The 26,479-nt window shown below is 42.7% G+C and overlaps 2 protein-coding genes across 6 annotated transcripts in view; both read left to right on the top strand.

Moving 5' to 3' along the window:
- The window catches only part of cux2b (cut-like homeobox 2b), an 88,146-nt gene extending 70,399 nt beyond the window's left edge, over positions 1-17,747 (top strand). Inside the window, exons 5-22 of the mRNA XM_067602245.1 lie at positions 93-233; positions 489-654; positions 1,603-1,682; positions 2,087-2,153; positions 4,384-4,432; positions 5,125-5,229; positions 5,615-5,797; positions 5,908-5,966; positions 6,066-6,114; positions 6,361-6,460; positions 6,812-7,441; positions 8,853-8,954; positions 9,122-9,960; positions 12,303-12,468; positions 12,656-12,961; positions 13,056-13,244; positions 13,339-13,615; positions 13,782-17,747. Coding sequence (XP_067458346.1) covers positions 93-233; positions 489-654; positions 1,603-1,682; positions 2,087-2,153; positions 4,384-4,432; positions 5,125-5,229; positions 5,615-5,797; positions 5,908-5,966; positions 6,066-6,114; positions 6,361-6,460; positions 6,812-7,441; positions 8,853-8,954; positions 9,122-9,960; positions 12,303-12,468; positions 12,656-12,961; positions 13,056-13,244; positions 13,339-13,615; positions 13,782-14,595 — 4,322 coding nt within the window. The 3' untranslated portion in view covers positions 14,596-17,747. The remainder of the gene's footprint in view (positions 1-92; positions 234-488; positions 655-1,602; positions 1,683-2,086; positions 2,154-4,383; positions 4,433-5,124; positions 5,230-5,614; positions 5,798-5,907; positions 5,967-6,065; positions 6,115-6,360; positions 6,461-6,811; positions 7,442-8,852; positions 8,955-9,121; positions 9,961-12,302; positions 12,469-12,655; positions 12,962-13,055; positions 13,245-13,338; positions 13,616-13,781) is intronic.
- Positions 17,748-18,147: 400 nt separating this feature from the next.
- Positions 18,148-26,479, top strand: part of mtmr3 (myotubularin related protein 3) — a 28,771-nt gene continuing 20,439 nt past the window's right edge. For all 5 annotated transcript variants that reach the window (XM_067602292.1, XM_067602273.1, XM_067602265.1 and 2 more), the window contains exons 1-5: positions 18,148-18,337; positions 20,889-20,964; positions 22,316-22,372; positions 23,808-23,897; positions 25,454-25,570. In XM_067602292.1, the coding sequence (XP_067458393.1) occupies positions 22,370-22,372; positions 23,808-23,897; positions 25,454-25,570 (210 nt within the window). In that variant the 5' untranslated portion in view covers positions 18,148-18,337; positions 20,889-20,964; positions 22,316-22,369. The remainder of the gene's footprint in view (positions 18,338-20,888; positions 20,965-22,315; positions 22,373-23,807; positions 23,898-25,453; positions 25,571-26,479) is intronic.

Below are 26,479 nucleotides of genomic sequence, written 5' to 3'. Positions count from 1 at the left end.
TTTTGCTTTTTTTGAAAAATAGGAATGTATGGATATCGTGTCAATCTTGGTAGTTCTTTCTACAGAGATTTGTTTGTGTCTGTTTTTCAAAGATCCGGCTCCTGTGCTGGAGGCCTCACACACCCTGGAGGAAAGGCTGCAGCAGCTTCAGAGTTCAGCCCCTGACAGCAAGGCCCTGGTGAGGGAGATCAGCGGGCACTGGAAGAAACACCTGGAGTGCCTTGAAAAGACAGGTCAGGCCAATATCATGCACATTAGGGAGCCACCCTACTTGGAATACACATTTTTTAATGCAGGTCTGGAAGTGCTGGCAAGTTAATTATATACACCAGGTCTTGAGAATGTTGTGAATAGTACCAAAATATCTAGAAAAGTATTTTTTTAAAAGTCACATTATGAGGGCTTTATATTATTTTATCATATTGCCTTGTTAATTATAGAGCACTCAGTGAATGTTAAACCCATGGCAGCTCTTTCCATGCACACAGAACCCACAGAGTACGGCCCAGCAGCCTCAGGGGCAGCAGTGACAGGAGACGCCCCAGAATCCAGCTCTCCAGCCTCCCTGATGACCCCCAACAGCACACCAACTCCTGGGGCCCCTGGCTCCCCACAGCAGAACTGCCAGGACCGAACTGAACAGGACGAACGAGGGTGAGAACCACTGCCGGCTGGCTGCCTCTGGCTAATACAAGATTTATATTTCTTAAAAGAGATGAATAAACCTCCATAGCCACACAGGTTTACTGAAGTAATTATTTTAGATAGACAGAAGAAGATTGTAACCCTTTAATATCCCAAACCATTTTCCAATCCAATTTTTATGCTCATTAAAGGGGAACTCTACTGATTTTACACATCAAGGTCTGTTTACAGGTCTTGGGGGGTACTACTGCACAGGTGAAAAAAAAGTTGTATTAAGCCGTTTGTGGCTCAAGGGGGAGCTATGTGAAGTTTGATAAATTGCCTCAGCGTCAGTTGGGGCTGAACACTACAAGTTTGAAAATGAAACAAATCTGGGGGTGTGGAGTTAGAGAGAAGTGAGGTTATCAGACCTCTGTAGCCCGCTCCTCATCTTTGAGGCTGACAGCTCCAGGCTACATTAGCTGCTACTAGTATAACAAACCCGAATCTGTACAGTCAAATAAATTGAGTAGAGTTACATTGTGGGTAATGTGGGCGCCAGGTTTTGACAAGAAAGAAAAATGTAATAAAAAAAGATGATATTTCTGTCTCTTCTGCCTCAGTTTTGATCCTTTTTGATCCTACATAGGTGGAGTACTCTTTTAAGGCAACAATATTCATCAATTCTTATAATGATTTAACAATAAATAAGTAGGATCAATTGTTTTCTGTCTGTGACCCAGTAGAAACAAGCCTAAATATCCCCATTTAGCCAAAAACAATCATGCATACATGGTGCTCTGAAAGGCTCCTAAAATGCATCCACATTCATAAATTTCAGTTTGTCTGTGAACTCTGTATATGCCATTTCTAGGCAGGGGTAGGTTGGGATTAACATATTTTTATGTCTCAGAGCATAAAGTTGCATATAGTGTGGACATGATGCAGTGTAGTAACTGACAGACTTTCTTCTCTCAGGGAGGAGGAGGAAAGCGCTGATGCTAGTTTGGCTGACAGACTATCAGAGGCCGAGGAGAAGATCAAGGTTCTGCATTCATGTAAGTGGTTTAAACACTGGCACGCACTATAGCTGTTAAATTTAATTTCAACATATTGAAGAGCCTATACTTGTATAATTGCAGTATGGTGCCCCCTACTGCAACACAGCCGCTCCGCTGCTGCTTTGTTTTCATAGCTTTAAGTTAAAGCTATCACATTTTTACCAAATGATATCATATGTAAGTTTAACATCAGCTTTCCATGAATTCTGTGACTGTTAAGGGTGTCCCTACATTGGTTATATTTGAGCTAAAACTGACTTGTAATTGAAATATGGAAAATATGATAATATATCTAAAAACTGTACTGGCAAATAAATTCAGTAATGTAGCTTTAAGGTCAAAGTTCATGTGTTTTGTTTTTGAAGTTAATATCTCACTTCTCCCTGTCTTCGCCTCAACAGCTTTGAACACTGCACAGGCAGAGCTGTTGGACCTGCGGTGTAAATATAACCAAGAGATGACGAACAAGTAAGAAACTGTTTCATTTTACATTTTCTGTTTACTGTACCATCTATTTCTGAAGAACTTTTTCATACCTCCCCCTCCCCTCTCTGTCCAGTCAAGGTGGCCGCACACTAATATCTCTATGGCCTTCCACACTAGAGCATTTCGAGTGCTGAATTCGCTCTTCTTTATTTTGCCTACATAAACTCATGTCCAGTGTAGAGCTGAGGAATGCCATTGTAAAGGCAGTGAGTGAGAGTGACTCAGCCACTAATGCAGGTCGATGAGAGAGGTCTGTGTTTGCCTTCACTGGCAGCTGGGCCTTGACAGCCCTCAAGAAGAATTGCTCCATTTAAAGATTGCTTCAGAAAACACTCTACCTTGTCCTGGTCTTTGAGCGCAATGTATCCACCGCATGCCTGAAATGAATCTGAGCTTGTATGAAGGATGTCGATAGACATTCAAAGTAAACACTCCTTTGTTTGGGTTGTGCTCCAGAGCACAGTCAGCCGCTGCTAATGGATTTTCTCCCAGGCTTAATCCATGGCGCAATTGAACTGATGTTTCTGGACCCACTGCCATCCATTTTGTTGGATTGGACACTTTTTCAGGTTGGCCTTACATTTCCCATACAGCTGCACTTTGAAAGGCCATCTTCATTACCTGGTTTGTCATACAGTGTATGTGTGTGTGTGTGTGTGTGTGTGTATGTGTGTGTTGTCCTGGTCACATTGCTGTCATGGACAGTAGCACCACTGACCCCAGAGCTCCAACTACAGTTATCCCTCCTTGACCCCGAGCCTCTGAACACTGGGCATGGCTCTATTACTCTCACTGACTGTTTCCTCAATGTTGATAAGAAAGACTATTTGTCTGCTTCGGTTTGAGTAGCTGAGCAGGTAATCAATACAAAACATTTTCTGTACTGCACAAGTTCATTAAATGTGGAGCTGACACCTGTTAGTGTGTGCTGTCAGCTGGGCACCATCTATCCTGGCCTTATTGATAGGACCTGGGCATGGCCAAGACCCTCTGAAACCAGGGCTGCACCAAACACCACTGATGATCATTAATGCCAAGAATAGGTTTGTTTGAGACAGTTGCAGTATCTGACTGGTTCCACGTCCTACTGTAGAAATATTGGAGTATTGTATTTTGCTTTCTTGAGTCTTTGTGACACAATGATTCTATTGGATTTTAAAAATTTTAGGTAATTATGCAGCCTGTTGTGCGACAATAGGAGTAGTTAAAGTGCAAACATGAACGATAAGGGTTCGGACGAATTAAGTTTGTTTAATTTGGATTTAAAAAACTCCAATATGTTCCTTGAACAAATTCTTCTTTTGGTAAAAAGGACCACAGTGTCCTGAAACTTGAGAAACCTATGTGCATATTTAAATCAATCAAAGTTTCCTCATTAATTCATCCTTATCTACCTTTTGAAAATCAGGTCCCATGTGTGCAAAATGAAACTGTTGAACTTCAAACAAACCTCATGAATAATCCTGCTGAGCTTCTGTTTAAATTAGACTGATTGTTAGATGTATGGAGGGAAGTTGGAGTTGAATCTCAAAAGAGTACGGAGGGTACAAATTGCCATTCATCCATTCACCCAGATCCCCTTTGTGGTACAGCAGAGGGACAGTGATGTACGCCTGAGATTAGAGGACATAAACTGGATAGATTTCAATTTCTTTTAAGAAATTGTATTTCTTCTCCTGAATTCCTGGTTCTATCTAACATTTTCAAGACAGTCCCACAATTTAGAGACACTCCTGTTACCATGGAGATGTTAGCCGTTCCAAAGCTTCAGGATTGTGGTCCATTTTCAGGATGAGCTGTGTTGCACTGCAGTCAACAAGCTCAGTTAGTTATTGTTAATAGAGGCACTGAAACAGAAACCAAGGATTTCGCTCAGTGTGTGAATACATCTCAACTGACTAAAGAGGACTGCAGAATGAGTTCTTCATTCTGTCTCAAAAATACACGCACACAGCACTTTTGCATTTTAAGGTCATGACTCATGTCACAGCTGGATGGATTGGATAACGGCATTAAACTCCTAATTTCCTGAAATACATATATGGAGATAATAAAAATTACAATTACTGCTAGAACCTTGGCCACTTAAAAAGTGCAAAAGGTGTGTTACAACAACAGTTGGGCTTGATTTTTGTGTGTTTGTTGTTCATTTGAGAGTGAAAGTATCTCCTCAGTAATCCTGTGGTACTCTGCCTGGGTGTGTGTGTTTCAGGGCCGAGGAGGTCGACGCCATCATGGCGAATCTTGAGAAGGCAAACCAGGTGAGTACAGTCTTCCTCCACACTTCTTTGATTGAGATACTCCTTCGTTAAGGTAATCACTCCTGTAATCAAGCCTTGGCTTTAATTAGACACCCTCCGTCCTGTGTGCACCCCCCCCCCCCCCCCCCACACTCCCCTCCCCTGAGCGTGTGATTAGCGAGTGTAAACCCGAGCTCCCGTCAGTGGGCGCTCTGTGGCAGCACGTCTCCACTCAGCAGAGAACAGGAGACTGCCGAGTGCGATTGATGCCGGAGCGTCGAACGCCAGGGTTCTTCGTTATCTCATTGCCTTGATTGCTTCCTATCCTGGTGATACCTCTTTTCTTCTGCTCCTTTCTTCTCCCCTCTGCTTTTCGCTCTCTCACGCTCTTTTTCTCTCTCTGCTGCTCTCTGCCAGCAGCTCCTAGATAAATGTTCTCAAAATGAATCATTAATTAGCAGACCGGGTGTGACAGAGCAGGTAAACAGTTTGGGGAATAAAGTGGGCTGACTAAACAGCCCCCTCAGCAGAATAAACCCGTGGCTGCATTCGTCTGCTCAGGCCCTTGCTCAGGTTTTCAGTCAGCTCTAAATTTCAGAGCAAGGGTGCCTCCTTTGATTTATGTATATGCTCTCACCTTGATCATCTCATTAGCCAATTGATGTGGCTGGTCTATGAAAACTGTAACACACTGATACCATGTCTGTGTGCAGAGAGCAGAAATGGCCCAAAGAGAAGTGGAGAGGCTAAAGGAGCAGTTAGCCAGTGGTCAGAGTGGCACCACAGGGAGTTGCCATCCAGCAGAGGGCTCTAGCAGGGTAAGAGTGATGTGTATTGGTCTGTGAAATGCTTGTTCTTTCATTTTTGGCATTGTGCTTTGGTATTTTTGTCGTTCATTCCCCAGAGATTACCTGTCAATCAACAATATGTTTAGTGTTATGATGTTTCTCCTTCAGATTTTCTTTTGTTTTTTTTAAGTTTCTGTGGGTGGTGGCCTGTTAAAATGCAGCATTAGTGGTTACCTGATCATCGTCTCTGAAGTCAAATTCTCTCACTTTCTAGCTGTCTGAATTTTATCAACACTGAGGAAGTCGTGAATCACTAGCCAGCCTCTCACACTTCCTCTCCTCCTCACTCCTTCTATCACTTTTTTTCTCCTCTCCCTCTCACACCCTTTGTCATGTCTCCGTCTCGCCCTGTCAGGAGAAGAGTGAGGTGTTGCCCTCCCAGCTGGAGGCTGCTTTGCTGGCTAAAGACCGCGAAATCCTCCGTCTTCTTGAAAACATTCAGCGGCTGCAGTTCACATTACAGGAAGTTCAGGAGACCTCAGCCAATCAGATCCTAGAGCTGGAACGCCAGCTGGCCTATAAGACAGAAGCTATTGAGGTGAGTGGCTCTGACACATAAGAAGTGGCAGAACGCGATGAACACCTTGTCAGTGAGTCTGATAATTTTTTTTTTAATGTGAACTGCTTCCACTGTTTTTTCCATTTCAGAGATTAGAGGCTAAACTGCAGTCCCAGATGGACTATGAAGAGATTAAAACTGAACTCAGGTGACAATTTGGTGTAGACTGAATGTGTAAATCATTCATAATTATTTGAATTTGGATCCAAGAATTTGACTTTCTTTGCATCTTTGTTTCTGCCCCTAGTATCCTAAAGGTGATGAAGCTGGCTTCTGCCAATGGCAGCTCGTCCCAGGTATATTTTCTCCTGCTTCTTGTTTACACAGCAGTTTCACACAGCCGTGACTTCCTCTTATCAAAGTAGACCTTTGGTTTCTTCTTAATGTTTTTTTTTTGTTGTCAAGGAAGAATAACTACAGCAGTGCCATTGAATGCACCAATGATCGTCATCCATTATAAGGATATCCACAGCCACTGTGATTGATTAATCGAAAATTAACAGCTTTTGTGTGTGTGTGTGTGTGTGTGTGTGTGTATATAGGATTCTGCCAAGGCTGCAGAGGCTCTTTTGCTGGATAAAGAGGCGTTTCTTCCATCTCACAAGTACCTGATGGATAAGGCCCGCATTTTGCACAGCAATGGTAAAATGTCTCATGTCTCATGTCTGTCTATATAATTTAGTTTTTATAGTTAAGCACAAGGTACTAGAGTTTTTTGAGGCAGTGAGTTTTGCCATCTTCTAAAAACTCCCCTTACTTCACTGATTGCTTGTTGCTCATTGGGCAGACTCAATCGATTCTCGAGTCGACTCTTTGCATAAACTGAGCCTGCAAAATTGAGTCTGGGTTTGCAAGGCTAGAAAGCAAGTGAGTTAATTCATGAAATATCCGTCTTTGCTGGATAACAATTAGTTGTTCTTGGTTGCTCGGCAGAGGCCATGCAGCTGTATGTGTATGTATAAAGTTTGGTGAGCATGTGTTTTCTGTCACCAGATGATGACCAGTCTGAGGATGCAGGCAGAGAGACAGGCAGGCCACCCGTTTCCCACTCGTCTTCCTCTCAGGCAGATGGCCGTGCCTCCCCCAGCCCTGGCCCCCCCACCCTTGACGGCTCCTCCTCCAGCCATGATCTCCCTCGTCCTTTCTCCGTGTCGCCGTGCTCTGGAGACCGACTGTCAGGAGACCACCTCCTCCACAAGCAGCTCCTCTCCCCACACTTTAAAAAGGAGGGGCTAATGGCTTTTCCCACCGCCCTCTATGCAGCCAAAGTTGCCCTCATGTCAGCCACTCAAGGGTCTGCGGGGGCAGGCAGTGGTGACGCTGGCTTACCCAGCGATCAGTCTGAAAGCGGCAGCTCGACTGCAGGGGACGAGGACCAATTGGACACGGCAGAGATTGCCTTCCAGGTGAAAGAGCAGCTGCTGAAGCATAACATTGGCCAGCGTGTGTTTGGCCACTATGTGCTGGGCCTTTCCCAGGGCTCGGTCAGTGAGATCCTGGCCCGGCCCAAACCCTGGAGGAAGCTGACTGTGAAAGGCAAAGAACCCTTTATTAAGATGAAGCAGTTCCTCTCTGATGAGCAGAACATCCTGGCACTTAGGACCATCCAGGTCCGCCAAAGAGGTGAGTGGATAAGACCGTAACAGGACAGAAAATATTAGAAAAACATGCAGACTACAGGTTCGGGTGGGAAAAAGCAGGAACCGATAGGGGAAGGGGCATGAGCAATCAAGACACGTTTTAAACTAGTCTCCTCCTTAACCATATTTTCCAAACCAATTTCTTGAAAGTGAAAACTGACAATGACAGGTATATTTTTCTTATTACCAGCAAATCTCATGAAGACACCCAAACCAACAATGAATTGATCCTAGTAACAAGTACCATGTGTGTATCCAAAGCCTGACCTATCTAATTCCTCTGTACCAAAACACATCGACGATTGCTCAAAAATGGTTACAGTCTACAGCAGTCCATTAGATTGAAAAACCAACTTTTCTACTATCACCATTTTCTTGTTTTTGTGTGCTTTCCCAATCATGGATAACCATACACTAATTATGTAGAGCTGCATTAAAAAGTATATAAAAACACATCAGTGAGCCATACTGTTGCACTGAATGACATTTTCCTTCATTACCATGAAAACACACGCTGTAGTTTATTTTGAGTTAATCCTACATACACTGTCCTGCTGCAGTAAATACTCACTAGAGCACCAAATCTGTATAAATCTGCAGCTGAAAATAGTCCCCTGCAACAGTAGTCCCCCACTGTTTTAGTAATGTTTACTAAAAACTACAGTGTCCAGCTGTTTTAGTAAATCTCTGTGCCTTTTAAAAAAATAAAACTATATGTTTGTGAGCCATTTTTAATGATTTCTGTCTTCAGTAGAAAGCAATGAGTTTGGAGTGCCACAGACAGGGAGAGAAAGTCAGAATATGTATGGAGACTATTCATTGTTGGTTTTGGTCTTTTCAGGGGATTTGTGGAAAAGTAAGAAAATATTGTGAATTTTGTCCTGAGAATAAATGGTTTAGATACTGTTGTTAAACAGGTGTCACCAGGTTATCATATGGGAATCATGGCCAAAGCTAATCAAATAAGACCAAGGTCATAAAATAAAAGGATGTTCTTTTGAGAGTGTTAAATTTGCGAGTGTATGAAGATACAATCTGCCTATACGTTTTTAAAGCAGATGTACTCCTGCCATCTTGTTTTGGTGGCTTAGCTCCTGGACATGTATACGTTTAAAACTTCTTAATCTACTAAGACCTCATCCCTGACTTCTTCACAGCTTTCTCTGCCATGTTTGTAGTGTTACTTTTAAACTTTGTTTTCTCCCTAGATTCACAGCTTTTGAAAGTTGAGCTTCCCGTATACTGCAACCTCAGACAGCACGCGCTCAAAGGCAGCCATTGATCTACCAGTCAAAAGCAAAGCCTTGGAACTGCTCTCTGATCAACCATCCCACTCACCCCCTCCCCTCTGCTCTCTCTCTATCTCTATCTCTTTCTGTTACCCTCTGTGACAGGGAGCATCACTCCGCGCATCCGAACTCCTGAAACTGGGTCAGACGACGCCATTAGGAATATCCTGGAGCAGGCCAAGAAGGAGATCCAGTCCCAGCGGGGAGGTGAGGAGTGAGCTGCTAGTGATACATCATAGTTAAAAGCCATAGTGATTGATATTTTTTATTGACAATAATGTTTCTATTTTTTATTTTCGATCACTATTTTAATGCGTCTAAACTGAAAAGGTAATGTGTGCATCAGTGTCAGCGTGTGAGTCTTTCTTGTCTAGGTGATGGCAAGATATCTCTGAGTGCCTCCTTAGGCAGAAGCAGTAACGGGGCGGGCAGCAGTTCTGACGAAACCATAAAGAGTATCCTAGAACAGGCCAGGAGGGAGATGGAGTCCCAGCAGCAGACCCTAATGGAGATGGAGGTCTGTGGGAGGGCTTCAACTGCCAGCTCAGGAGCTCAGGTGGAACGTCTGGGGCCCCCGGAGCGCTCCAGGGGCCTTCCTTTACCCATCTCCATCAAACAAGAAGAGGGGGGCTGTGTTACTGTCTGCATGGCCAATCCCATCAACAGCCCCCAGACGCCCCTCAGCGTTCTCTCCCCAGCCGCCTTTGTCCAGAACATCATTCGCAAGGTCAAATCAGAGATCGGCGAAGCGGGCACCTACTTTGACCAGCACTGGTCTCAGGAGCGGGGGCCGATGGGTCTCATTGGCGGAGGTAGCTCTCGGCCCTTCACTTCTGTTTCCCCCTCCCTGTCTTCCTCTTCTTCCGGGCCCTCTGCTTTGCCTAGGCCCTGGCCTCGTCTGGAGAACGGGGAGTGCCTCCCCAACAGCGAGGAGGCCTCTGCCGCCGAGGACGAGCTGGTACTGAGCCGGCCGGTGGAAGTGAAGGTGGAGTCAGACACGTCGGTGAGCGGTGAGTCGCCAGGCCCCGGCCCTGGACGGCTGTCTTACTACCCGGCCTACATCCCCCGCGCCCTCAAGCCCACTGTGCCGCCACTGACTCCAGAGCAGTATGAGTTGTACATGTATCGAGAGGTGGACACCATTGAGCTGACCAGGCAGGTGAAGGAGAAGCTGGCAAAGAACGGCATCTGTCAGAGGATCTTTGGTGAAAAGGTCAGATGTTGCCCTTTCATATAAAATATGAGAACATGCGAACGGTTATAAGAATTATAATTAATACTTTAAATTTTGTATATTAAACTGAATATTAAGTAAAACATTTTTATAGTTAGTTTTTACTAGGGCATACATCTCTGTCTCTTTTAACCCTAAATTCATTGATAAATATAAATATCTTTACACAACTTGTAAACTTAGTTTTACTTGATTTGCTGTACCCCTGATCTACAGACAACGAATGGAAGAAGCCTTTCTGTTTTCCTGTGCATATTAGTCACACTGAATGGTTTCATGTAATATTAGACTAATGTAACATGACTTAACACAAACCACATCTTTTATTATTTCACTTATGTAAGGAACAAAGTAATCAAACACTCAAATCATCCATGTGAAAAAGTAATTCCGCTTTAAATGTAATAATAGGATGCACCACTTAAGCAGCAATAACTGCAGCCTAAAGCTTCTTATCATTTGATATCAGTTTTTCACATCACAGTGAAGGATTTTACCCCGCTCTTTACGCAGGAAGACACATTTGTAGGTTTTTAAGCACAATCCGTTTCAGTTCAGCTGAGTTTGAGTCAGGACATTGACTTGGCTGCCCAAACTTAAATTTATGCTTTTCAGCCATTCAGATTTGGACTTAATTTTGTTGTTTAGATCATTGTCTTGTGGTATCACACAAATATGCCTCATCTCATGGACGGATGACTATAACTCCTCCAGAATTTTTGAGGCACTGAGCACAATTCATACCACCACTTGGTATGAAAAACTTTGCTTTTATACCAGACACAACAGAATCAGTGTCCAAAATGTTCCACTTTTTACTGGTCTCTGTGTAGGAAATTTGAAAAACCTTCAAGTACATTTCTGTAAATAAATGAAAGCATTGGTTATCTCAGTTAGCAGTGGTTATCATCTCACTACTCTCCCATGGATCAATTTTGACCAGTCTCTCTCTTATTGTGCTGACCTTATTAGACACTAGAGAGACTTGCAGTTCTCTGAGTTTTTTGCTGGTTACTTCTGTAACTTCCTGGATGAGTTTTCACTGCACCCTTATAGACCTTTTAGGAGGCTGGCAGCAGGATTCATCACACTACACTGTCTACAAGTACTCATGCATGCATCTTTTTTTCTCATCTCTTCTGACATTTCCTTTGATTGTGCCATGATTTGCTACTTTACATAGAGTACGGTTTAGACCGAACAGATTTCAATCATCTGAATCTAATTATTGATGACTGAGTAACTAAGGGGGTAAATACTTTTTCAATTGGATGATAGGGGTTTTAGGGGATAGGGGAAGTATGTTCCTTCAACATTTTAAAATGAGTTATACCTTGGTCAAATGTTATACTTTATTTAAAAATCTGGAACCAATCAGTAGGACAAATATGTAGAAAATCAGGAAAGGCGGAAATATATGTTATTTATGAATATGTAAACACTTTTTTGGGGACTTTTCCTGAAATTAGCCAACTTATGTTCCATATTAGTTTTCCTAGGCACCTTTTTCATTTGCCTAAGTTCATTCTCTGTGGTGTGGAGAAAATATAACAAGCTTCATGGTGCAGATTTTACACTTTGATGATATGAGAGGAGAACTATTCAAATTTGTAAATACTCAAGTGTTGTAAAGTATACTTCAGGTTGAAAACAGTGCAGTGAGCTCTATAAAACACTTGAGCACACTCAAGTGTGTTGAGATTTTATTCAAAAATCAAAAAAGTGAAGAAAGAAAAAAGAAAAATCATCAGCCTTTTATGTTGTTGGTTTATAACCATACATACTCTACTTCATGATCAGTCAAAATGATCAGCACACCGATTTTTTTGCACATCCATGAAATGTGCCGCAAATCGAAGTTAAATGACTGAATCTGAATTGACTCAACATAAACATTTATGGTATTTTGCTTCCCTCTAGTGGTTGTGTGCTGAAAGTGTATCACTGAGGCCATTTGCCATGAGCAAAGAGATTTCTATCTTTCAACAATTTGAAGGAAGAACTTGCTCAATAAAGATCCTTTAATATAAAGAACATTTTACTACATTTTTCTACAGGTATATCTTTTTTCTTTGACCGAAACATTGTTAAAGGATGCTTATTGAGAAGTGAAGACAGTGTGTAGGTGTCCCTACTTCCTTCAAGTACATGTCTACTCCACCAACACACCTGTCACAAAGACTATTCAGGTGTGCAAGAGATTTTTTGATGGTAATAATTTGGAAAATCAGTCAGTGGTGTGCCATTTATACATTTGTTTTTAGTGCTGTTACAGATAGTGTGTTGAGTCACAATATATTAACTTGTATTGTATGGTACAGGTGTTAGGGCTTTCTCAGGGCAGTGTGAGCGACATGCTGTCTCGGCCCAAACCCTGGAGCAAGCTGACCCAGAAAGGCAGGGAGCCCTTCATCCGCATGCAGCTGTGGTTACTGGACCAGCTCGGCCAGAGTCTCAATCAGCCCCCGAACCAGGGCCACACTCAGGGTGAGACTGCAGTTTATAACACACACTCGCATACACTAAAATGGGCAGCAACAATAAGGCTTGAGATGCTGCAATACCAAGTATCAAACTTTAAAAAAACAATGAAAGGACAAAGTGGGACTGCTGCAGTGGCTACATCCTGGCTATAGGCTTATGGCTGTTTTTTTGTGATGCTCCCCACCTCCAGATAAAAGCCCAGTGACGGCCCAGTCTTCGCCCTCCCCGCCCCCAAGCCCAGCTGAGAGCCATCCCAGTCCACCGGTTGAACCGGTCAGCCTCTCCCTGGAGAGCAGCAAGGAGAATCAGCAGCCTGAGAGCCTGGTCCTGGGGCTGCCCCCCAACACAGAGGGAGGAAAGTCCACCCCTAGCCTCATGGCCCTGCATCAGCCCACAAACCCACTGGGCATCCAGGAGCTGGTGGCCATGTCTCCGGAGCTGGATACCTACGCCATCACCAAGAAGGTGAAGGAAGTGCTAACAGACAACAACTTAGGTGAGTCTGTATTTACTTTGTGAGGTTAAACCGACATTCCTCGTGAATGCAGACACAAGTGCATCACACACAGTGTATGTTTGTTCCCTCACAGGTCAGCGTCTTTTCGGGGAGACCATCCTGGGTCTGACTCAGGGCTCGGTGTCTGACCTGCTGTCCAGGCCTAAACCTTGGCATAAACTCAGCCTGAAAGGCAGGGAGCCATTTGTCCGCATGCAACTTTGGCTCAACGATCCTCACAATGTGGACAAGCTGAGGACTATGAAGAAGATGGAGAAGAAAGGTGGGGACTATATAGTGATGTCAACCAGTATGAATTCAGAATTTGTTGGTGTTTTGTAATCCCTTTATACTGGATATCACTGTCTTCCCTGCAGCCTATCTGAAGAGGCGGTATGGGCTGCTGAGCACTGGCTCGGACAGCGACTCGCCCAGCACTCGTTCTGAGTGTGTGAGTCCAGCGTTGGCCTCGCTGGACCTGTGTCCCTACAGCCAGGTGAAGAAGCCTCGGGTGGTGCTGGGAGCTGAGGAGAAGGAAGCTCTGAGGAAGGCCTACCTGCTGGAGCCCTACCCCTCTCAGAACACTATTGAGATGCTGGCCTCCCAGCTCAACCTCAAAACCAACACTGTCATCAACTGGTTCCACAACTACAGGCAAGTCTAATGTGACCTTTACTCTGTTGTTTTCATTTTGCATTTACTCCAAACTGCACCTGAATATCTGAACTGTAAATCAGAAAAGTAAACTCAAATATCTTTTATTCTGACACCTGAGTGTTTGCCTTTTAAGTGACGGTCTAACAGCAGTGTTTGTGTGCAGGTCCAGGATGCGACGGGAGGTGCTGATGGAGGGTCTGCCAGACAATGACACAGATGCTGAGCACCACAGCTACTCTCCCTCAGCAACACGGAGCCCCCACTCCGATGGAGAGGAGAGGAGGCTGCAGCAGCCCTCAGGACACATCCACTCCAGCCACCCTCTCAGCGCCAACACCGCATCCCCTCACGTCAAACAGGAGGCAATAGACAGGGAAGACGAGGGAGAGGAGGGGCGGGAGGGCTCCATGAAACAGTCGAGAGTTCAGTGTTTTTCCACAGCAGTGCAGTTCCCGCAGTTGAAAAGCGAGCACGAGGACTCCATCGCTGGCTGTCGTGAGCCCCACTTGGCTGGCCAGAGCCTGAGGCAGGAAGAGGGGATGTGCAGCCAGGCTCAGGGGCTCTACCCTGGCGCAGTCTCTATAGACGGCCCACAGAGAGCCAACCAGTCCAGGCATGAGGGGGAAGACTCCGGAAAGTCGCCTGTTGACCCGGTCAGCTTCAAGGCCTCATCAGAGCCCTGTCGCAGCAGCCTGGAGGTCTCCCTCAACTCCCCCTCTGCTGCATCCTCACCCGGCCTCATGATGTCAGTCTCTCCCGTCCCCTCCTCCTCCGCTCCCATATCGCCCTCGCTGCCCAACCCGCCTTCAACGAGCACCAATCACAGCCAGGACCCAAACCCACTCCCTCCCTTCCAGAGCCCCAAACTCAACAGAAGCACTCAGAGACGCAATGAGAAAATGGCCAACCTCAATAACATCATCCATAGGCTGGAGAGAGCAGCCAATCGAGAAGAAACACTGGAATGGGAGTTTTAAGCCCCCATTTACTTGTATCCAGTCCTGATGACCCTCGCGGTGCACAGGAAAGTCTCAAACAGAAGCTTCCTGAAGACTTGGAGTGGAGCCTGGCTCCTGAAGGCCTGTCCTCTCAGACTGAAAACTGATAGGAAATGGGAACGCAGAGCTAAACATACGGCGAAACTCCCTACAAGAACTTAGAGTTGAAAAAAAGTTTATAAATGTGTATTTGTTTTTTTTTTGTTTTTTTAAGGCATACTACTTTGAAATAAATGTGACAGCACTAGCTGTTCTTTTACCTATTGGACTTGACATGAAGACTTTTGCAGCTATGGTGTCATAAAATGTACACTGAAGTTCTGTAGATTGCCACTGGGTGAGATTAAAAAAAGACCCCTGTCTTAAGCCATTAAAAGCACTATAACTATTTGAAAAGAGACATTGACCAAATTTGCTACTTTTTGAATAGCAATTTTTCAGATTTTGTCTGTAAGACTGGACAGTTTAAGTCAAGTAACATGAAATCCTATTACTGACTGAGGGATAGTCCTTTAAGACTCTAAATATTCAACATCTTGTATGTACTTAGTTTCTTGGTGATATGTTTTGAAATATTTGTAACTCACACGTATAAAATGTGGTTGTACATGTTGTAGAATTGTCTGCAATAGCCTTCTCTAAACCTGATGTAGCATGGTACTCACCTGACCCTGTTATCCTCTGTAGTTAGTCACCTGTGATTATACTTGAGCGAAAACAAGAGAAAAAAAAAAGTTGAAAACCCTGCAAAAAATAACAAAAAAGGAAACGTTAAATCTAATGAGTAGAGTACTTTTAGTGTTTTCTTTTCTTTTTTTCTTTGAATAATCCTTGAGGTTTACAGTTTAGGGCCCTTGTGCTTTTGGTAGTAAGTGAAATATTCACTCCGCACGAGCACAGTTTACATGATTTCTTTCAGACTTACCTCTCTGACCCTCTAAGGCACTGGTTCTCAGACTGTAATGGGCCAAGACACAGGACACCCAGTTTACCTCAGATTATGGTGATGCACATCATGCTATGACCATGCGTTTCATTCTTATACATAAACATGACCCACACTTATTTGAATAAATAGAGGGAAAGTACTCATCAAACATGTAGCAAGGGGTGAGTTTAAATGAGCAAAATCTGTCTTTTACAAAGAATATGCTGCTGTTTGAAAAGATAGGGAGCTAGTAATTCACTTGTAGGTTACCTCACGGGTAACACCTGATTGAGTGCACTTTCTCAAAATGGGTCATTTACTGTAGCTAGAATAATGTATACTTGACGAAACACCTCAACCTCTAAGCACTGGCATGGTGTTTAAGGTAAAGCTGTTGTGAGCAACACTACAGTGCTGTGAATTGATCTCCTTTGGGGCTAAAGCTCACAGTATTTGAGAGCATGATAATTGCAGTATGACCTCTCATCAACATGAAAACATTCAATTTGTAAGTACACTATATTCAAGGACACAAAAGGTTACAGGTATCCCCTCATATTATCTTTGACCACTTGTGTATTGTGTCTGTAGTTTCTTTGTCATGCTTGCAAGATGTTCTTTATGTATTTTGCCTCTATTTTATACTCAGAACAGTTAACTAGATATTCAATACCTCGTGTATGAACTACTTACAGCACTTAGATTTTGATAATTGTGAGGACTCAAGAAAATTTCAAATATCAACATTATCCTTAACTTAGTGTCCACAAGTCTTTGCCTTTACTGTATCGTTGAAGTTGGTAGTTAACACTTGCACATGTCTACATAGTTCAGAGGACTTGGATTGTATTAGAGATATATATTACACAATTACTAAAAATAATATCTTACATTCTTGGAACAAAATGTGCTGATTATATTGAAATAGAGTGTACAGATTTAATAAACCAAACCCATTCAAGCCAGTTCTGGTCTGGCAAGCTTGCCCACGTTTTAGACCTTCTCTCAGGGTAGTCTTGCTTTTTAAAGCTTTACTGAAACAGTTGCTCTCATCCTTGGTGGTGACTATGACAAACATTATGTGGTGTAGAGAATGACTCCGTTATATATTAATTGGACCCGTGGAAGTTGTATATATATATGGGATTTGCAACTTTTGCAGGAAGCAGTGATTTGTTGGAGAGTTATTGCTGTTTTGTAATTCATTACACAGATGTGTCAAAGTACACTGTAGATTGGAACTACCAGGATGAGGCTAATGGGTTGTTGCATTTTTGGGATCAGTAGACTTTGCTCTCTAAAATACTGTTGTTTTCTTTTTCTCTTGGAGCCACAGAAGATTTTTCTCTGGTTTTCGTACCACCATTTTTGTGCATAATATACTGTATGATTAGAAGTGGCATTTCTTATGTGGAAATTTCATTGTCTTTCATGGTAACATGGGCATATGACTGAAAAAGAAATGTATTTACCCAGACCATTATCTCTTCATGTAAAGCTCATCTCATTGTTTTGCATGCAAATCCATTCTGGTCACATGTCAAGGGATAGACTGTGTTTTTGTGTTGTTGTTCTTGCACAGGGACATTGAATCAGCACTTAAGTCTTTTTACATTAGTGAAGTCCAAGCATGGTGCAGCTAATAAATTTGGTTCTCACGTTGTCATCATGAATGCTGTCAAATCAGAACCCAATGATGACCCAGTAAACATCGCTCCCAGGTGAATATTTAAATCAAGATTTTTTTGTGCCATATCATATGCCTCATGCATTATCCTCACAGGAGTAATGCCTTGTGGTACGGTGTGATTAAAGAGGGGTGTTGGGCCTTTTGTAACCCTGTTTACAAAAAGCAAAGCTTTTTGTGACAAGAGCCCTACACATTAGATGGTTTTATTTTATAATTGACATTAGTCACTAAATAATGAAGTAATTGGTCAGCAAAATTTGAATGATTTCGTTCAGAGTTGTTAATATGGAAACAGTATTCACAACTCTGATACTGAGGGTTTGTCACAAAGAAAAAAAATCATTTGAAAGTCAGCTGTGAGCCAATAAAGGGGAGTGTCCTGCAGGCTTAAATAACTGTCAAAGGCCTCACGTGTCAGACTATTAAATGTTAAAGAATGGACAAAGTATGCCAAGTGTCTTGGAATTGAAGTTGCATAATGTAAGCCATCATTCAATACATAATTGTTTAAGATCCTGCTGTGTTGTGTCTTTATTTCTATATAGTGAGGTCTGCCACATTTACAAACAGCACAAATTAATACACACGGTACAAACTTTCAGTCCTACATATCAATGGACTGTAAATCCACTCTGTCCAAATAATGTATGAACCTGAAACGGCATGAAGCCATTCAGTTAATAATTAATCGATTAGAGCTAATTGGGACATTTGGTCATTTTCATATTGTTCGCTTCATTAGCATTCTTTCGATGATTCCCCCCTTACTGTGATTGAGTGAATATCATTCATGTCTATTATATTGAGTTATTCGAGCAGCCTGCAGCCAGTGTTTACATGATCGCACCGCATGGTGTATCTGAGCCCCTACTCCGCCCAGAGCGTAGCTCCCACGCGATGACGTCACACGCACGTAAGTCGTTGGACTGGAGGAGAATTCGCGGCGATGGCGACGACGGCTCGGTGCTGAAGAGGGACGCAGTGAAGCGGCCTCGGCTCGGATATGACTCATGTTTACTCAATCCAGGTTTATTTGCTGCTTAGTAATTGCACGGGCTTCGGATGAATATTTGGCTTCTAACTTCTCATCGCTCCGTTCGCGGGTGAGTCCGCCGGTTGTGGCAATCGCTCGGTGTGTTTTGACAGAGGCCTCCGTTTTCGGGGTCCGCCCTCCATCTCATAACAACAAAAACAGTAGCGGAGAGCTGTTGCTAGCTCAGTCAGCTAATGTTAGCCGTCTGTGTCAGAGCTATTGCAAACACCGAGTACTATGAGATTACAACACAACAACAACACACTGCTTGTTGGTTACTGTTAATTGTCGGCTGTTTGTAATCCAAACATTAGCTTGCTAGCATTAGCTATTTCACGGAGGTGCTCTTCTTGGTTGACTATACGTTAGCAGCAAAAAGCGAGCTTAACGTTACTCAAACAGAAGGAAGAGCAGCGGTGGCTGCTAGCCTGCTAGTTATTTTTATCTGTTCACATGAGTTATCTGTCTGACCAACCTGTTAGCATGCCCGACGTTAGCTGTTGACTTTTTGTGCCACTGTTTCAGTTTAACGAGTGACCGTGTTAACTGGTGACTTTCAGCCGAATGAGTCGTGGTTACTTATAGTGACTGCAGATGTTGAAAAAAAACCCGAACAGAACAGCCTTCAGTTTTACTGTAATCCATTTTAAATACATACTCCTCTGTGTTTAATATACCCGCTAACAATTTACGTAAGTTGAATTGTATTCAGCAAGACTCATTCACCTCTCGTAACGTTTCTCAAATTGTGGTAAACAAACCTATAGCCTACTCTAGGGTTTTATGCTGTAATCCTCAGTCGGAAGGTGGCCCATATTCAATCAATTAACTTGTATAATAGTGTTAAATTCCTCATAAGACGCTAGTTGTTCTGCTAAGCTAGTTTTCCCCCCACTTAAAGTAAAGCAGTAAGACAAAAAGGACCAGACGAATATACACTGTATTGAACATCCTTTTATGAGGACAGCTACGTGTTCTGTTCGTGTTTTCTACAGCTGTGACTACGACAACTACGGACGTATTCGGCCGAAAGTCTCCAATTAACACGGTCCCTCGTTAAACCGAGACACCGACAATAATTGGTTTATCCACAGTTATGTTGCAGAGCATTTGGCTTGCTCTCAGTCATTAAGATTGGGATTCAGAGGTGTTTTTGTATGTGTTTTCGATGCTGCTATCTGTATCTCCTCAGCAAATGCTAGCCAACATTAAATTATATCTTAGCTAGCGTGTTAGCCGATGATAGAGTGAAGCCACAACGTTAACATTAAGCTAGCGGAATCTGAAGTATTTTGTAAGACACAAAGTTAGCGAACATGTTTACCTTTATGTGAGTAAATCTTTTTTAGTGCCGCTGTTGTGTTCAATATCGTTATCAGACTGTCAGCTGATCGGTTGCAGTCAAACTTTGTTGTCAATCATTGTAATTCATCGCCTCGGTCAGTTTTTCGTTTTGAAACTTGATAATATGAGTTTGGAGATTGGGGCTATTTGCTCGATAATGTTGCAGCCTGTGATGCACGATGGCCTGTCACGGGATAGAAGTAACGTTAAGGCTCTAAGGGGCTTAGCCTCCGCTGTGTGATTCTGAACTCAGAGCCAGACTGAGCCGTAGCCACGGGTCATGAGCCCGCTGTGGTAAACAGAGCCGTGTGTGTGGCAGATATGCTTTATCAGGTAGCACCAGCAATGAACTGGACTCCTCAGTGAAGTAATGACCTCCCCCCTGGCAGCCTCACACCACTCTCAACGACCAGGCAGTGCGTCCTCTGCCGCTGGTGCAGTGGGATTTCTGTGTGGCTTCTGCCCATCGGCATCTTAAATGGTCCTGAGAAGGTGTATTGAGGTCCTGAGCTGCTCATTCACTGACCTTCTCGGATCAGATTTCAGTCTCTGCAAGAGTAGCTGACCTTTACAACTATTTGCGGCCTGTATGCTGAAAGATCCTTAACAGGTTGCCTGTTTTGAAAAGAGGTGTTAAGTGATATCACTGTAAGGATCAGCACTGTATAGATAGTTTAACATTTCCTGAACAAAAAAGTTGGGATTTTTTTTTAATGGTCTTGGTGAGTGACGTCTTTTTCGTTGGCAGGGAATTAATACCAACCACCAGCCAAGTGCTGCAAGTATTTGGGAAAAGTATTTGTACTTAACCAGCCATTTTGGCTTATAACCAATCATTGTTGGGTAAATTAACCTCAAATAAGTTTTCTTTTATACTGTCACATTTGCCATACCTGCTATTAGCTTGTATTAACCTCTACATGTTGCAGTAGGGGTTTATTGAATCTGTTTTATATGGATAGCATGTTCTTTATTTCTGAAGGTGAATATTAGATGATCAGTTCATGTGACTGTACCATGTTTTTATGCTGGTTAGACTGTAGACTTAGTGCTTTAAGATCCAGCTGGTGTTTTTTCCATTCCACAACTGAGTTGAAGTGGTATCTCTGAGTTGACATGCACGCCACTGTGACCACCAGTACAGCTATATTTGCCAGGGAATCAAAAGGGCTTCTGTAGCTAGAATGTCTCAGTGAAGAAGTCTGCTGTTTGCAAAATATAGACAGGTTTCTGAGGAAAAGCATTTGCTCATTATTCATTTACCTTCATTTCCACAGATTTCCATGTCTTACTTGTGAGAGTTCCCAAACAGGATCATCAGGACTGCTCATTGTCCGATACTGATTGTCTGTGGTAAGTTTAAAGGACATATCACATTATGTTTTTAGACATCTGCTGTATCTGTAACTGTGGCTGTCAGTACTTTTGTCCCTATTTGCTACATTTAATGCTGACTGAATATAAGGTTTACTGTAGGCCTAAATCCTGCTATTGCAGGCCAAGCCTTCCGTTGTGGTGCCATACCATATTGAATTGGTTTGCAATCAACGTTTTGTACATGACTGCCCAACCAGGGGCTCACAATCTCCTGGTCGATCATGGGCTACAATCAGTTTGTTGCCTGAGAAAGTATTTCAGGAGTGGATGTTGCTTGCATACAAAATCACAAATGCAGTAAACCAGCAGTTTGACCAGCCTCCAAAATCCAGCCAGTCCCTGCATCGTTATTCTCGTGAGGTCCTTTTGACATCTGCTCAGGTCCACATGCAGTCTAAATAAATATAACAGAAGCACTGCAAATTAATATAGAAAAGGGTGTTAGTGTAGTTTGTTATTTCAGGTAGTCATATTTACCAGAGAGATTCAGTGATCTGGTAGATGAGACTCAAAATTTGCTATTCAGGGCGAGCTACATACAAACATACTTTTTAAAAGTATGTTTTGGGGCACTTAGTGCCTGTATTTGAGAGCGGACAGTAGAGAGGTGACAGGAAATGAGGGGAGAGAGAGATGGTGAATAGCATGCAACAAACATCCTAGACTGGAGTCAAACTGGGGACATTGCAGCTTGCAGTCAATGCCTTAACCCCTCAGCCACTGGGGCACCCCGATAAGCATGTATTTACATTGTAGGAGACTGACCCTCTCCCAGAATGATGACGTAAATGTTAAAAATAATTGATTTTAAGTGTCATTTCTTTTCAGCAAACTGGTTGATCAAGAATGTCCAACAGTTGTTTTATCTGATAACCCTGCCAGATAAAACAATGATCTGTGTAGAACTGCTGAACCTTGAATACCTATTGAATTTAATACTATTTCAAAACCAATCATTAATATTGATGCCCTCCCAGAATAAGCTGTCTGGCAGCAAGATTCAGTTTCACAATGACCTAAACTGACCTGAACTCAGTGCTGAATATAACATTGTCAGAACAGCCACTACAATATGTTGCTCCATATTTGTCAATAATGATTCCAGTGACACTGTCTGCACAGTGGCTGGCCTCAGAATGGAAGAAGAAAAAGTAGATCTTAATTTGAAAAGTTTGGGCAACCTGACTTTAAAAATGTGATTAGGCCACATGTGAGAAGAAGATAGCTGCTTTCTGTGTTTCAAAGATATCGGTTTAAAGGTACCATATATAATTTCCATGTTTTCTGTCAGAATTACTTATCATCTTTCCGTGTTCTTCTTGCACAGACTGGTCCAGGTCAGAGTTCCTCGTTGGGTGACCCACACTCCTTCACAGGGGCCATGGTACAGTACTTTCACTTTATGCATGCTTTGCATAGTAACTGCTGTCTGTCCTGTGGCCTGGGTGCAGTCTGCAGAATCGGAAACTCTCCATTGATTTCCGATTTTTATCAGCTCTGTTTACCAGGAAGCAGACGGTTACATCAGCTGCAACAGTGTCAAAGGTCCTCAAAGGCTTCTGCCTAAGCAGAGCAGCTTTCAGTTTTTACTGCAGAAATATTGGTTATATTGTTGCGTCATGAAATAACCACTTGAACGGATGTGTTGCCTGTTGAACTGTGTGTGCGTGTGTAAGTTTTTACGGTCTTGGCATACTGTTGTGTGGCGGCTGCCCCCTGGCTGGCCTCAGCACACCTACTCCTCCAGCCATGGTGACTTTGTGTATCAGCTGCTCACAGGCAGCAGTGGCTCATGCTGAGCCAGCATCCCACAGGATGGGCCACCACTGCCTGTTATCTGCCATCTCTTTCGACCACCTTAATCTTTCTGTGTACAATGTTTGGACTGAACTCGGCTCTTGACCAAACAAAGGCCATAGGTTCCTGTCGGTCCCTGTCAGCAGAAGGCCAGACATTTTTTTCCACTAGTTTGCCCTTGAGAAAAAATTCCTGACTCTGCTTGTATATCCAGGCCTCGCATTCCCCAATGATAGACATCCTCTGTGAAATATGTTCATCTTGCATAAGACTACTAAGTGACCTCAAACATTCAGCCCTCATGAAAGCCTACAGACTGCTGGTGAAAATTACCTTTAAATGAAAAATGTCCATAATCTGATTTGGTCAAACTAAATTTGATTTAGAACTTTCCTTTCCTTTTGGGGTCTTGTGTAAATTAATTACCATGGATATTTTCAGTTTTAGAGCATTTCATATTACTGGCATCTGTTTAAACATGGTTTGTTGTACAAGGGGTGATTATAGTAAATCAGCCTGGGCTGCACATTACAGTGTGGGTGGGGAGGAGAAGACAGACACACAAAGCAGCATAAACGCAGCACTTTTGGTTTTAAATCAACCCTGTTTCACAGCAAAGGTTGAGCCACTTCCGCCATTTCCAAATAATGTGAAAGCTAATCAGATGCCACTGTGGCCAGGAAAATAGAAGCAAAGTGAAGTGGAGGAATAATGCTCCTTTTCTGCAAAAGAATTATAACTAAGGTGGTCTTGAGCAAGACTTTTAACCCCCCCCCAACGATTCTTAACAATTCTTGCAGAGCAGCCCAGAGGTCAAAGCTCCTAGCTGTGAATGTGTTTGTTAGTGTGTGTGAGTGTGTAACATTAAGAGGGTGATAAATGAGGAAATAGGCGGCAAACCCTCCCTGCAGAAACATTTCAAAAGCCATATATAAACAAAGGAAAAATACATGACTGAAAGAAGGTTGTGCTGTTAAGTTGGAGCTGGTTCAGTGAAGAGTTAACAGGCCTTTTCTGTGCAGGAGGAGGAGGGGCAGCAGAGCTTGGAGTGTATCCAGGCCAATCAGATCTTCCCCAAGAAATCACCCGTCCTGGAGGAGGAAAACATGCAGGTGAGGAAGCCGCTGCCCTCACTGTTTATCTCATGCTGTAAAACCCAGTTAACCTGAAAGTTATGTGTAAATATACAAGTGAGTCTCTTCTCTGTAATCGGTTACATAACTGCAGTGACACATGTGACTTCAGCTCACTTTCAGTTTGGCCAGTCTCAGAAACAAAGTTTTAAATGTCTAAAGAAGTCTGAATGATCTGAAAATAAAAACAAAGAAATCATTTATAGTGCACTTTCATTTTTTGTAGTTATGTCTTTTATGACTCCATGTCAGCGACAGCTGTGGCCGTAGGCATTATGTAGTCGGGTTAACATATGTACGTCTGTCCCGTTGTTGTGAAAGCGATATGTCAGGAACGCCTCGAGGGAATTTCTTCAAATTTGGCACAAACATCCACTTGGACTCAAGGATGAACTGATTAGAATTTGGTGGTCAAAGGTCAAGGTCACTGTGATGTCACAAGGTGCATTTTTTGGCCAAAACTCAAGAATTCATACGCTAATTATGACAATGTTTCGCACACATGTCTAATAGGATAAAATGATGAAGTGATGACATTTTATATCCAAAAGGTCAAAGGTCAACTTCACTGTGACATCATAATGTTCTGCAAAAACACTTTTCTGGCCATTATTCAACGCCATAATTCAGGAACAAAAGGGGAGATTGTGACCGTATTTCATATTTGGTAATTGTATAAATCTTCTGTGCTGCTGGGTTGAAGATGTGTGTGAAGCATCCACGTTTTGGAATTTGTAGCTTCAGCAATGCCTACTGTCATGGCTATCAGCTTTATTGGCCAAGCATGTGAACACATACAAGGAAAATACACTTGATACTTTTTATTAAATTCCTTCTAAGTCTTCTCTACAAACATTATATGAGTCTGGACAGACATGGATGTAAACGGCAACTTGACTGGTTGGCGGAGGCGCACAACTGTGAGGCGGTATTTCTAGTTTTTCGTTAACATGTGAAGAAATCCTGTGATGGATGTTTATTTCCTACTCTGAGAAGCTACAAGTCAATGCCTGTCATTAATCCATTGGTCACTCCATTTCTCTTTGCTTCGTCTTAGTCCTGGTATGTGTTCAGTCAGCTGGTTTCTGGTATTTAAAAGTGGCTGTTGAGTAACTTGGAAAGCTTACATTTCATCAGCCAGTGTAGTGAAGTGCTGCAAAGCAAACATCCATTGTAATGGTTTGCATCCTGCTGAAAGTTACGGATTTGGTTGTGTGGCCTTTTTTGCATTGAAAGTATGATAAAAGAGTGTGATGAAAAGGTGGTAAAGTTCCTGCATTCAATAAAAAGTGCATTCATTAGTTATGGATGGAACTACTTACAGTTTGAAATGGGCTTAGACTAGTTTCTATTATCTGCAAGAGTGAATGTCTCATTTTATTTTGACTGACTGCTATAGCAAGAAATTGTCAATGGTGATATATGATCATGGTGACCATATTTAGTGAAATAATGGCTCATACCCTTTGTGTATGTATCATGATCAGTGTGGCTCTGCTGTTTGTTTAAAATGTTTTATCTCCTGCTGTTGCTAGGTGCCCTTTCTCCAGCTGCACGGGGAGTTCACAGAGTATGTGGGGAGGGCAGAGGATGCCATCATCGCAATGTCCAACTACCGACTACACATCAAGTTCAAAGAGTCCGTTGTCAATGTAAGTATCTCTGAAAAAGTGACAGATGAGATCCAAGGTCGCATATATGATTAGAGCTCAAAATAACTGAAGAATGAGTTACATTGTCTCTACTCGAGTCTGTGTGAAAGTGCTGTAATGTTTTGTGAATGGACAGAGCCGGGGCCGTTGTGCCAGCGCCGTGGTGACCAGGCCATTCAGAGCTGATCTGCACTGGCAGCAGTGCCGCGTGACTCTTCATCACCTCTGTTTCTACACTCGCTTGCCCACTCCGCTTTCTCTCTGCAGTTGCCGTTGCCATGGTTGTGGTAGTTCCAGAGGGGATGCATAACAGTCGCGTCCTCTCTCTCTCTGTCTCTTTGCAGCACAATAACAGAGAGACTAGCTTTGTTACCCAAAACTGGTCACTTTCTAAAAAAAACATCCTACTTTGCCACCGCAAGGATGTTCACTGTACTGTTTACTTATTTTAAACAAAGCCTTTTTCATACTCCCGCTTCTAGACTGGCTTCTTCACCATTAAATATAGAAAAGTATGACTTATTACAATCTAGAGATACCAAGTTTTTTCAATTTTTTTCTTATGTTCAGTGTAAAATCTTATCTCTTTACATGCATACAAATATTTAGTATTACACCAGGAAACCATGCTCTAAAGGAAAGTTGTGCAATGACAAGTCATGGGCTACAGGGAAACTCTTTTTGTAGTTTCAATTCTGCTTTTTTAAAAAAATATCCACGGATGTGCAAATAACATTCACTCAAATTATTTTAAAGGGTAAGTCCGCTGATATTCTGTATTTTTCATGTTGACAGCAAATCTCATGAGAAGACCAAAACCAATAATAAATTGATCCTACTAACGAGTATAAGTAAGTCTGTGTGGTCACACATCAGTGCCACATCATTGCACTGGGTCACATGTTCCTT

The sequence above is a fragment of the Thunnus thynnus genome, chromosome 2 (genome assembly GCF_963924715.1).
Source record: "Thunnus thynnus chromosome 2, fThuThy2.1, whole genome shotgun sequence".
Taxonomy (NCBI): Eukaryota; Metazoa; Chordata; class Actinopteri; order Scombriformes; family Scombridae; genus Thunnus; species Thunnus thynnus.
Note: the sequence above shows the minus strand (reverse complement) of the source record. Positions and strands in the feature narration are given on the sequence as shown.